Source organism: Schistocerca cancellata, chromosome 1, assembly GCF_023864275.1.
Source record: "Schistocerca cancellata isolate TAMUIC-IGC-003103 chromosome 1, iqSchCanc2.1, whole genome shotgun sequence".
NCBI lineage: Eukaryota > Metazoa > Arthropoda > Insecta > Orthoptera > Acrididae > Schistocerca > Schistocerca cancellata.
Window position 1 is genome coordinate 812,438,846 of NC_064626.1, and position 13,253 is coordinate 812,452,098.

Genomic DNA, 13,253 nt, shown 5'->3' on the forward strand with positions numbered 1-13,253 from the left:
TATCTGCTTTGCTTATGAGTGAAACTGTGTGTTCATTCAGTTTCATGTCCCTACAGATTGTTACACCCAGATATTTTTATGAGATGACAGATTCCAACAGTGACTCACTGATATTATAGACACAGGATACTTCATTTTTTCATTCTGTGAAGTGCACAATTTTACATTTCTGGACATTTAATGCAAGTTGCCAATTGCATCATTCTTCTTCAACAAAATTATGTGTAGGCACTAATCTTCAAATACTATTAGCATGAAGAGAATCAAAGACGAGCAGTAAAAAGGTACCCTTGTAAGAATGGTAGCCATTCATCCTTCTCTAGTTTCAATATAAATCTGATACTGACACATATACAAAAATCAAATTTAAATCCCAGGTTGTGAATAAAATGTTAAACAATACTTCGAATTTAGTGACAGAACTGTTGGTTTGGAAATGAGTAAGTAAGAGTACTCACAACTTATGAATAACAAGCTGAGAATAATATCTGGGAATAATTTGTTTAATCATACATGTGGAAAGAGTACGGATGGGATTAGCCAAACTTAATTGGAGATTCATAATTTGTGAAGACTTTGGTATTGAGTTTCTTTCTGATAATACTAACTGAGAATGTTAACATGTAGCTTTTGATTAATTCCCATAATAAAGTTCCCGACAAGCACTTACCATCATAATGCAACAGGCAACATAGTATTAGATTTAAATAGTAAGAGGCCAGCAATGTGTGCAGCAGTGAGAAAGCATTATGTGCATGTTAGTTTGGTCTAAAACTCTTGAACAACGCACTAAGCTCAAATTAAGGATCTCTAGATGAATCCTGCAGGAACTATACAGGTGCTATCATGTATGTAGGGACAAATTCCCTTAATAGCAACAGTAAGGAAGAACTTGTGAGTGAAATAAGAAATATAATTCAAACTGCTAAAACTTTTACACAACTTCTGCAATTGTAATGAGTGGTTTAATATACACAATTGTTGTTGTTTTTGTCTTCAGTCCTGGGACTGGTTTGATGCAGCTGTCCATGCTACTCTGTCCTGTGCAAGCTTCTTCATCTCCCAGTACTTACTGCAGCCTACATCCTTCTGAATCTGCTTAGTGTATTCATCTCTTGGTCTCCCTCTACGATTTTTACCACCCACGCTGCCCTCCAATGCTAAATTTGTGATCCCTTGATGCCTCAGAACACGTCCTACCAACCGGTCCCTTCTTCTTGTCAGATTGTGCCACAAACTCCTTTTCTCCCCAATTCTATTCAATACCTCCTCATTAGTTACGTGATCTATCCATCTAATCTTCAGCATTCTTCTGTAGCACTACATTTCAAAAGCTTCTATTCTCTTCTTGTCCAAACTATTTATCATCCATGTTTCACTTTCATACATGGCTACACTCCATACAAATACTTTCAGAAATGACTTCCTCACACTTAAATCTACACTCGATGTTAACAAATTTCTCTTCTTCAGAAATGCTTTCCTTGCCATTTCCAGTCTACATTTTATATCCTCTCTACTTCGACCATCATCAGTTATTTTGCTCCCCAAATAGCAACACTCCTTTACTAATTTAAGTGTCTCATTTCCTAATCTAATTCCCTCAGCATCACCAGATTTAATTCGACTACATTCCATTATCCTCGTTTTGCTTTTGTTGATGTTCATCTTATACCCTCAAGACCCTGTCCATTCCGTTCAACTGCTCTTCCAAGTCCTTTGCTGTCTCTGACAGAATTACAATGTCATTGGCAAACCTCAAAGTTTTTATTTCTTCTCCATGGATTTTAATACCTACTCCGAACTTTTCTTTTGTTTCCTTTACTGCTTTCTCAATATACAGATTGAAAAACATCGGGGATAGGCTACAACCCTGTCTCACCCCCTTCCCAACCATTGCTTCCCTTTCATGTCCCTCAACTCTTATAACTGCCATCTGGTTTCTGTACAAACTGTAAATATACACAATATTAAGTGAGAAATATAGGGAGAGGATAAAATGTAATATCCAAGGTCACTCCCAATGTGTAGCCTCATGGCCAGCATCTTCATTAATTAAAACTGATTCAGGTGATGTCGCTGCAGTTGTCAACAAAACATGAGGAGGAAGAATTTCTGCTGTTTGACAATGGCCTCTTAGCCCAGAAGTTTTAATTAATGATTCAAGATCACTGTTATAAATTAGGTGCTGCATTCAAAGAAGTTAGTAAGGATGATCTGCATTTAAATAGTTAGCAACAAAATGTTAACTGATACTTAGCATCTTTTAGGAAGTAAGAAAAACTAATAAATGCTGATTTTTCAGATAACACAAGTCATAAAATTGGACCTGCAAATTTTTGTGTGACATTTCAGTAATGTTATGGTGTTTAAATGAATGAATATTGATTGACCAAAGATGTTTTAAAAAATTTTAAACAAAACTGAACATTTCAAGGTAGCAACTAGCTATTGTAGAAAAAGGGAGTCCTTACAAAGGAAGGACTGATTTGGACTGTTAAAATGAAGAATGTAATTTTAAAGTATGTTTTAATGAACATAAATTTTATTTTAATTTATAAAGTATGTGTTGTGACTCGCCGATCATTCAAAGTGCCGCCGCGCAATTACATGCGTCATCTACATGCGGCGCTGTCTGCCAGCCAAGCAGCAGCTGCACCACCTAAGTGGCCAGCTGAGCAGCGGCCGCTAGACTGGGACTGAGTGCTCATTCCAATGCTAATGTGTACATGTCTTACTTGTCAACTTACTCTGTGACTTATATGTGTTGTGTCGTTCCAAAATATATGTGTTAAACTTGAAGTTCTAACAATTGGCGACGAGGATGGAATTTTTCCTTTTCACCGTTGACTCACAGGGTTCCATGGCTACTGTCGAGCAACTATTGCAAAATCTCCTTGAACAGCAAACGCTTCTAACAGCGGCGATTCGCGATTTCATCGCGGCGTCAAATGCGGCGCGTTTCTCGTCGTTGGCTATACCTCCTTTTCCTCCTTACGACGAGACGGCGGAAGACTGGTCTGATTATGAGAAACGTCTTCGACAGCACTTCTTGGCATTTCATGTCACGGACAAACAACCATGTAAGTCTCTGTTCCTTTCCTGGATTTCACCTCAAATGTATCAGTTGTTGTCGCAATTGGCTCCTTAGAAGGATCCTGCGTCTTTGTCCTTTGCTGAAATGTGCTCACTTCTGTCGGTCTATTTTCAAAAGCAAACGCATGTGGTAGCCTCTCGTGTTACCTTTTATCGTTGTCAAAAACAGCACATCAATCCTATCGCGCTTGGGCTGCTGAACTTCACGGCCTCAGTCGAAAGTGTCAATTTGTTACTGACGTTCACAAAGAATCCTATGCCGATTCCATGGTACGGGATGCTATTATCCGGTCGGCGCCCGACAAAGAAGTTCGGCAACGTGCCCTTCAGTTGGCGAATCCGACTCTAGATGAAGTTCTCTCCATTGAGCAGTCTTTTGAAATTTCTCGCGCTGCTGGGGCACAAATAGAGGCGTGGGGTGATGTCGGGGAAATACAACCTCTGTGCGCTGTTGACGACGCGTGTGGCGCATCCCCGCCGGCCGACATGGCCACAGTGCGCTCCCACGCGCAGCCTCGGCCTAGCCGTAAACAACCCGCTAAGAAACTGCAGCAAAACCCCCAGCAACTTGCTTCGTGTCTGTGGTGTTTTACGAAACATTCACGCGAGGATTGTCCCCAACGTTGGGCTGTGTGTCACAATTGCAAAAAGAAAGGTCATGTGTCTTCCGTTTGCAAATCCGACCGCATACATGATGTTCATGAACATGACCCTGATTCTGATTCTGTGTTGTCTGTCAATTGCACTTCTTTCCTTTCAGGGAAGTTATTCCTCACTGTCCAAATCTTTGGTCAAGATGTTCGCATGCAAGTGGATACCGGTTCTGCTGCCACTATAATTAATTCTCAGATGTATCTTCAGTTGGGTTCTCCACTCCTGTCACCTGTCACTCGGCAATTACGGACGTACAATAAACAGAAGATTTCTCTCTTGGGACAGTTTAATGCTGAGGTATCTTACAAATCCGTCGTTCGCACTGTTCCCGTATTTGTGGTCGACCAGAGCAATGCAGAAAATCTTTTTGGTTTCGGTGTCTTTTGCGTTTTTGGGTTCTCCATAGATGACTCTGTCAATATTGTCTCTGATGCTATTCCTTATGCTCAACTGGATTCCTTGTCGACGACATTTTCATCCCTTTTTTCTCCTGGGTTAGGCCGTGCAAACAACTTTGAAGCTCATATCACACTCAAACCCACTGCTCGGCCTAAGTTTTTTCGGGCTCGGCCCATTCCTGTGGCCCTTCGTGATCGAGTAAAACGGGAGTTGGATCGTCTCACTACTTCAGGGGTCTTGCTTCCTGTCACTTCAAGTGAGTGGTCCTCTCCTGTCGTTGTCGTTGCTAAGCCAAATGGTGATATTCGTCTCTGTGGCGATTTCAAAGCCACTGTAAATGCTCAATGCCTCATCGACACTTACCCTATGCCCCGTCCTGAAGAACTGTTCACTAAACTTGCTGGAGGCCAGTATTTTTCTAAAATTGACCTGTCAGAAGCTTATCATCAACTTCCTCTCGACACTGCTTCCCGGCAGTTTCTGGTCCTTCGCCTTTCGGCCTCTATCAGTACCAACGCTTGCCATTTAGGGTTGCTAGCACCCCTGCTCTCTTTCAGCGGTTCTTAGAACAATTATTGCTCCCTGTCCCTGGGTGTATCAATTACATGGACGGCATTGTTGTCACTGGCTCCACCACTGAAGAACATCTTCAAAATCTCCGCACACTTTTTCATGTCTTACAGACTGCCGGTCTTAAGTGTAATCTTCAGAAATCACAATTTTTTCAGGCATCTATCACGTACTTGGGGTTTCAACTCTCTCGGGATGGTATTCGTCTGCTTCAACAAACTGTCGTTGTGATTGATGCCCTTCCTCGCCCTACATCTGTTAAGGAACTGCAGGCCTTCTTGAGGAAAATAGCATACTATCACAAGTTTTTACCGTCTGCGGCTTCGGTGGCTCAGCCGTTGCATCGCCTGTTGCATAAAAACGTGCCTTTTCACTGGTCCACGTCATGCGAAGCGGCTTTCCAGAAATTGAAGACTATGCTGAAACAGACCCCGTGCCTGGCTACTTATCGACCTGGCCAACATCTTGTTCTTGCCACAGATGCCTCTCAATACGGGGTCGGTGCAGTCCTTGCGCACCGTTTTTCTGACGGTTCGGAACAACCCATTGCTTATGCCTCCAAAACGCTCACAGATGCCCAACAAAAGTATTCTCAAATTGAGAAAGAAGCTTTGGCCATTATTTATGCTCTTCATAAGTTTGGTGTTTTTCTCTATGGCTCAAAATTTCATCTTGTTACGGATCACAAACCACTTGTTTCCTTGTTTCATCCATCAACGTCACTTCCCGACAAGGCTGCACACCGCCTCCAGCGTTGGGCTCTTTACTCTCGTTTCAATTATGAGATTCATTTCCGGTCAACGGCTCAACATGCAAATGCTGATGCTCTGTATCGTCTTCCCATGGGTCTTGATCAGGCATTCGATAGGGATGAACTTCTGTGTTTCCACCCGGATGTGCCGAGCAGCGGGTTGTGGACGGGTTCCCCATCACTGGGGACAGGCTGGCGGTTGCTACGAGTTCTGACCTTACCCTCTCCCGGGTTTTACGCTGTATTCAGAAGGGTTGGCCAGATCGCCCGTCCGCTAAGACTTCTGATCCGTTGCGGAACTACTACACTTTGCGCTACCGCCTCATGGCTAGGGATGGTGTTATCCTCCTCTCCACTGACAATGCTTCGCCGCGTGTTGTGGTACCTGCGTCTTTGCGTGCTTCGGTCTTGCACCTCCTTCACCAAGGGCACTGGTGTGTGTCTCGCACTAAATCTCTGGCGCGCCGTCATGTGTACTGGCCTGGCATCGACTCTGAAATAGCACACATGGTCGCTGCCTGTGGCCCTTGTGCGTCACAGGCCGCTGCCCCGAAGTCATCTTTGTCACCGTGGCCTTCAAATGAGAAGCCCTGGGAGCGCATTCATGCTGACTTTGCAGGACCCTTTTTAGGTACTTATTGGCTCCTCGTAATTGACACCTACTCTAACTTTCCTGTCATTGTCCGTTGCATGTCACCTACCACTGCGGCAACCACCAGTGCTCTCGCCCGCATTTTTTCTTTGGAAGGCCTCCCCTCTTCTCTTGTTACTGATAATGGTCCGCAATTTGCCTCTTCCCAATTTGCGGATTTTTGTGCTCATCACTGCGTTACGCATGTCACGGCCCCGCCGTTCCATCCACAATCCAACGGTGAGGCTGAACAACTGGTCCGCACATTTAAGGCTCAGATGCAGAAACTTCTGACTTCTTCTGCTGCTGATGATGCGCTTCTCCAGTTTCTGGCGTCTTACTGTTTCACCCCCATGGGCGACCACAGCCCGGCTGAGCTCTTACATGGCCGACAGCCCCACACGCTACTTCATCTTCTGCAGCCTTCCACCTCCCGGCCGCGGGTGCCTTCACTTGGCTGATTCACTGCCGACGACCTTGTCTGGGTACGGGGATATGGCAGGCGGCCAAAATGGAGCCCGGGCCGCATCTTAAGACACCGTGGCAGACGCCTGTTTGAAATCCAGACGGACACGGGTGTTGCAGTGTGACATTCGGACCAGCTTTGGCCTCGTGTGCCAGCAACGCCTGTTCCGAATGCCGCCACACCATCTTTGGCTCTACCTGACACTCAGGATCTTGGCATCTCTCAATACTCACAACGCAGGCCTCTCACCGTCATCGCGATGCCAGCACCAGAACGGACGCCACCAGAAGACTTGCCCATGCAGGAACCGGAGGACCATCCTCTGTCAGAGCAAATCTACTCGCCTCCTCCTCCAATGGACGCCGACACATTGCCCATGTCTCCTGTCATATCAACTGGACTTGCCGCAACGGGCAGATTGGTGCATGGGGCCCCAGCAGATTCGACCCCTACGTCTCCTGTCATCTTGACCCGTTATCATCAGGGACACTTCCGTCCGTACGGGAAGCCTCCTCCTCGAGACTTTACGGTGAGTCAAACAACGCCTATGGACGTTAGCCATCTCCAGGACACCTCCATCAAGACCAGTGCAACAATTTCAAAGGGGGGAAAAGTGTTGTGACTTGCCGATCATTCAAAGTGCCGCCGCGCAATTACGCGCGTCCTCTACGTGCGGCGCTGTCTGCCAGCCATGCGGCAGCTGCGCCACCTAAGCGGCCAGCCGAGCAGCGGCCACTAGACTGGGACTGAGTGCTCATTCGAATGCTAACATGTACACATGTCTTACTTGTCAACTTACTCTGTGACTTATGTGTGTTGTGTCGTTCCGAAATATATGTGTTAAACTTGAAGTTCTAACAGTATGTATGAATAAAACTCCACAAAATCAGCAGCAAGTATTTATAGAAATAAGAGTCTTGTTGACTTATTATATGGGAAAAAATTCAACTTCATAACAGCAAGACAATTTTCATCATAGTGACCAGTGAGAATAAAGATACATTAACTGTGCTAATTTAATTATTTAAATTTTTAAAAGCACATATCAGTTAATCTGGTGGACAACAAGTGAAGACAAAGATTGAAGCAAACAAGGTAAGTAATCTTACTGGATCACTAATGGCCTAAAAAAATTTAATGCTAGAAAAGTAAGCTACCCAGAGAACTAAAATGTGTTGGAGACATTGTTTTTATTATGTATGTCAAGCACTATAAAATGATGGTAAAGAATGTTCTAAAGGCAGGAAAACCAATATTAAAATGTAGGTAAATTCAAGACATAAGAATATAAATCAAAGGTACTGTGGTTCACCATTTTAAGTCTGAATTGGGTGCTGAAGTCTCTAACTATGAAATTTCTAAGATTGCACCTGAACACTACACCATGTCAGAGTGATTCAATGAATTTTACATAAATGTAGTAATTTCAGATGTTTGTTAGACTACCAGAAAATGCAAATCACTTCAGCTTGATTAAAAGTTCTGGTGCTTCATAAATTTCAGAAATGTTTCAACAACAGACATAGAAAATATTACACATCACTACGAAACAAAACTTCTACAGGTTGGAATGGGATACCCACAAAGATAACTGAATTAGCATATAAAGTAGTAGATCATTCACTAGCTGCATTAATTAATAAATCAATGTCTTAAGCAAAATATATGACAATTAAATCACTTTTCAAAAATGGGCATTCTCTGCAGTCCAGATACAAAATGTTACTGTAAAACATGAGACTATTTTGACCAACCAATTTGGTCTGCAGCAAAGGAAAAACAAACCACAGTAGATTCTATAAATAACTTTGTTAATAGGTATAATAGCTTACTACAAAAAATAATGAAGTGTCAGAAATCTTCTGTGACCTCACTGATGCCTTCAGCTTGGTATAATACACATTACTATTCACAAGTATAACAGTGGCTTAGTTTGTATCTATGCAACAGTAGAGATTAGTTACCTCTTGAAATCATCTTTCAGAATGGTGAACTATAGTGCAAGGAGTCCCTCATGGCTTTATTCTTGACCCTGTTCTCTTTCTGTTACATGTTAATAACTTGCCCATCAATGTCAGCTTTCCAGCACTTCTGTCTGCATGTGATACTCATGTTTTAATTGAAAATTTTGAAGCATAAAAGATCCCTGGCTACATCATTAATACTCAGATAGTTTAGAAACATGGTTCCAGCTAAACATATTGACTCTTTAAACATCTCAATAACGCATATGGTACAGTTCAGGCCCCAACACAAAATGCCCAGAAATTAGAATAGACCATAAAAATGGCAAAGAAAAAGTGGAATATGTCAGTTTTCTAGGACTAAATCTGAATAATTATTTAAACTGGAATGTGTAAATTAAGAACTAATCAAGTAAATCATATACTTTGCATTTGCAATGCAAATATTGTTCTGTGTCACTGACAAAGACAGTTGCACACCTCAGTAATACATCATAAATGAACCACTATTAGCTATATACACTAACAAATAAATGCAGCTGTCAATAACTGATTTGAAACACTACATTGCTACCTAAGTGAGGCTAAACAGTGATGTACTAGTTCTGCTTACACCAGTTAAGAAGAGTATAATAAAATTAATGTGCCAGCGCTTGGATCTTACTTAGACATGAGTGTTTATGTCAAAATGCCAACAGCTGTCATAATTTTTCTGTGATTATGGTTTATATTTCATTTTTTATAGAAAGTTGGTCCTGACTCTCGTTTAATGGTTCAATTCATTGATGATGTGGAATTGGCATATGTTATTCAGAGGTACCGAGAGGTGCACGATCTAGTTCATGCAATCCTAGGAATGCCAACAAACATGCTTGGTACGTGTAAATAGGTAATTTCTTATTAATTTTAATAATAAAATTCAATTTAATTTTAGAGGCAGTATCTTTTACACAAGATATGTAATTGAAAATAAGAGAACCATTTATTTTCCTGGAATGAATTAGGGAAACCATGAACATCTAAATCAGGATGTTGTAACAGTGCAGCAAATTTAGGTGATTTTAAATTGCTGCGGGAAACATTCACAGAAAAAATATATACACTTAAAGTTTTCTTTCAAATATTAATGTGTACAGGTTTTAAACAGACTTAAAAATCTCAACTTCCATCCTAACATGAAACACTAATAGAAAAGGTTGTTTTAGGGTAGAACATACCTTTTAACAGTGTTTAGACACACTCTCCACGTACAAAATATTTGACTTTCAAGTAAACAGGGATTTCTATTATCATTTTTTTACTGTCACGTATTTACTACATTGAGGCAACAGTGATTATAAAGATATAAAGTTTCAGCAAAAAAATTAATACAAGAAAAAGTATGAAAGACTTTGTAGTTTTTGGATACAGATATACATGAAACTGATTAGGGAAGACTAAATGCTGCTTAGTCTTGATATTGAGTATATAAGATATGACACAATGTTTGTAAGTCATACATTTCAGGATTAAATTAAACATTGTTAATTAAAGACATTCTTCCAATTATGGTGACTGCTCTGTTTAATCTCTGCAGGCTGTGAAGGTATGACTATCATGTTAAATTCTTCTAAATTACCATTACTAAAGTCCAATGTCCTAAAAATCAATGTCATTTCTTTCAGTTCATGAGTGTAAACTTTCCTTACACCATAGTTAAGTGTAAGAAACAGCATGTGTTAAAAATACAGTTTCTTTCTTGTGAGCCTTCATGTTTATTATTTTGTTTGCGAAATACAGAGAGTTCACTTTCAGATGCCTCACTGCAAATTGTTCTATGTTTACTCACCTCTTCATTCTATGTTTCTACATTTATTTGTTCTCTTAATTAGTTTGTTTATATAATAATGCAGCATTTTATTTTCTTCTCTTAACTTCTTTGGTGTTTAGCATATTGCTTACTTACATGTATGAGGGGTGTTCCATGAGTAATGCAGCACTTCTTTTTCTGAAAGCAGGTTGGTTTTATTCAGGATTCCAATCCACCATATTATTCCCCATTCTTTTGGCTACAAAACTCTATTTTTCAACATAATCTCTGTTTGATGTGACTGCCTTATGCCAACTTACTGGGAGGGCCTGTATACCTGCAGGGTACCACTCTACTGGTCAATGTTGGAGCCAATGTCTTGTAGCTTCAGTAGCCTTCCCATCATCCATGTACTGCTTCCTATGGAGTGCATCCTTCATTGGGCCACACAGATGGAAGTCTGAAGGTGTGAGGTCTGGGCTGTAGGGTGGATGAGGAAGAAAAGTCCAGAGAAGTTTTCTGACCACCTCTCACGTGCGCAGATCTGTGTGAGGCCTTGCATTGTCACAGAGAAGGAGCAGTTTGTTTGCATTTTTGTGGTGATGAACACATTGAAGTAATTTCTTCAATATCCAGTAGTAGTAGTAGTAGTAGTAGTAGTAGTATAAGGGTTGTGTGGGCGCACGACAGCAAGGTCTTCAGCGCCCGTTCAGTATCATAGTGAGACGGGTGTCAAGAAAAAAAACTCAGAACATTTACATATAACAGAACAGAAAACTCGGGGAACAGTCATTGAAAAACATGTGCTCACCCACACCGAAGCGTGGGATGAAGCAGGGCGTCAGCAGTAAAACATGGACAACACGGGAAGAAAAAGGTAGAGGGTGCTAAAACAATGTAGCAGATGGAAGTGGCTGGCTGACCGCAAGGAAAAAAGGGAGGAGTCAGCCACTCTGCAATACAATAACACCTCCAGCCTAAAAGTTTAGGCCAGAGTCCAGACGCATCACAAAACTTAAAAACCCTAGACACACACGTCTCATCGTTAGCTAAAACACAAGGCAGATCCCCATCAACTTGTGCTTCTGCCCTTGCATCACGGTATAAAATGCAGTCTGTTAAAATGTGCCGGACAGAGATGTGCACACCACAAGCATCACAAAACGGAGGATCCTCCCGCCGTAATAAATAGCTATGTGTCAGAGGACAGTGCCCAGTCCGAAGACGTGTGAGCGCCACCTCTTCCCGCCTGAGCAGCCGGCAGGAGGAACGCCACGGCCGAGTGGTTGACTTTACCAACCGCAGTTTATTGGCCGTCACCGCCAGCCATTCGTCCTCCCACAACTCCATGCACTTCCTGTGGAGTGCAGCGATGACTGACTGCAAGGGGATAGGACACTGGACCACATCCTGCTCTCTGCAGGCCTCCTTGGCAGCCCGATCAGCCTGTTCATTGCCCAATATGCCGACATGACCAGGCACCCAGCAGAAGGATACCTCTTTACCCCGCCGTTGGAGCAAGTACAGTTGGTCATGTATCAGCTGGACCATCTCCTCAGTCGGGTATAAGTTCTGCAGTGATTGCAAGGCACTAAGAGAATCGGAGCAGAGAAGAAATCGATCGCCCCGAACACGATGCATCTGCTCCAGTGCCTTCAGGATCGCATGGAGCTCCGCTGCGAAAATGGTATATTCAGCAGGGAGGCGAATCCGGGTAACATGATCAGGGAACACCACAGAACAGCCAAGGAAAGTCTCCTGTTTGGAGCCATCAGTATAAACGACAGTGAAACCATGATGCACATCTAAAATGTTAAAAAACAGAGATTGGAACATAAAATTTGGTGTGCCAGCTTTCTTAAAATTAGTCAAATCTAAAATAAGTTTGGGTCTCCGGAGGAGCCAAGGTGGAGATCTGCTCCAACCGCGACGTAAAACATGAAGACCAGCCATAGACATCGCACCGAGGCAATCCTGTGCGCGAATCCCATAGGGCTGCGTCGCACGTTGCCGGTTATGAAACAATCGTGCCAGAGGAGGCTGAGCAACGGTATGGTATACAGGGGTGTATGGTGTGGACAAAGTTTTATACGCCTGGCGCACTGTAAGTAGCCGTCGCCGCATATGAAGTGGCGGTTCACCAGCCTCTGCACAGAGGCTTGGTATGGGGCTAGTTCGGAATGCCCCAGTGGCCAACCGAAGCCCTTCATGGTGCACAACATCCAACAACTTTAAGTAAGAAGGCCTCGCAGACCCATACACCGTGCACCCATAATCGAGCCGAGATCGCACAAACGCCCTGTAAAACTGGAGCAGACAAGTCCTGTCAGCTCCCCATGTACTGTGGCTAAGACATTTTAAAATACTTACAGCCTTAAGTGACCGCCGTTTCAGGTCTTTAAGATGAGGTAACCACGTGAGCTTCGAGTCAAAAATGAGCCCCAGAAATCTCACCGTGTCTTTAAAGGTAAGTATAGTGTCCCTCATCCTCAACTCAGGAAAGGTTAAAATCGAACGAGAACGATTAAAAAGAACACATACAGACTTCTCGGTGGAAAACTTAAAACCACTCTTCTGCACCCAGTCATCCAAACGCCTAATCGTAAGTTGCAACTGACGAGTTGTCGTTGCAAGGCTTGAAGAAGAGCAAAACAAAGAGAAATCGTCCACAAACAAAGAACACTGGACAGGACTTTTCACTATGGACGTAATGCTATTAATAGCGATGGCAAAGAGAGTCACACTTAAAACGCTACCCTGAGGGACACCGTTCTCCTGCTCAAAGCGATCAGACAGGACGTCACCAATCCGGTATCTAAAATATCGTGGCAAGAGGAAAGACTGAATAAAAAGAGGAAGACAACCACGAAAACCCCATTCGTGAAGCTGCTCCAGGATGAGACGCCTCCAAGTAGTATCGTAGGCCTTCTCGA

General features: G+C 42.8%; 1 protein-coding gene across 2 annotated transcripts in view; it reads left to right on the plus strand.

Moving 5' to 3' along the window:
- Positions 1–13,253, plus strand: part of LOC126188128 (ubiquinone biosynthesis protein COQ4 homolog, mitochondrial) — a 104,045-nt gene that overhangs the window by 72,448 nt on the left and 18,344 nt on the right. For both annotated transcript variants that reach the window (XM_049929610.1, XM_049929619.1), the window contains one exon: positions 9,277–9,406. In XM_049929610.1, the coding sequence (XP_049785567.1) occupies positions 9,277–9,406 (130 nt within the window). The remainder of the gene's footprint in view (positions 1–9,276; positions 9,407–13,253) is intronic.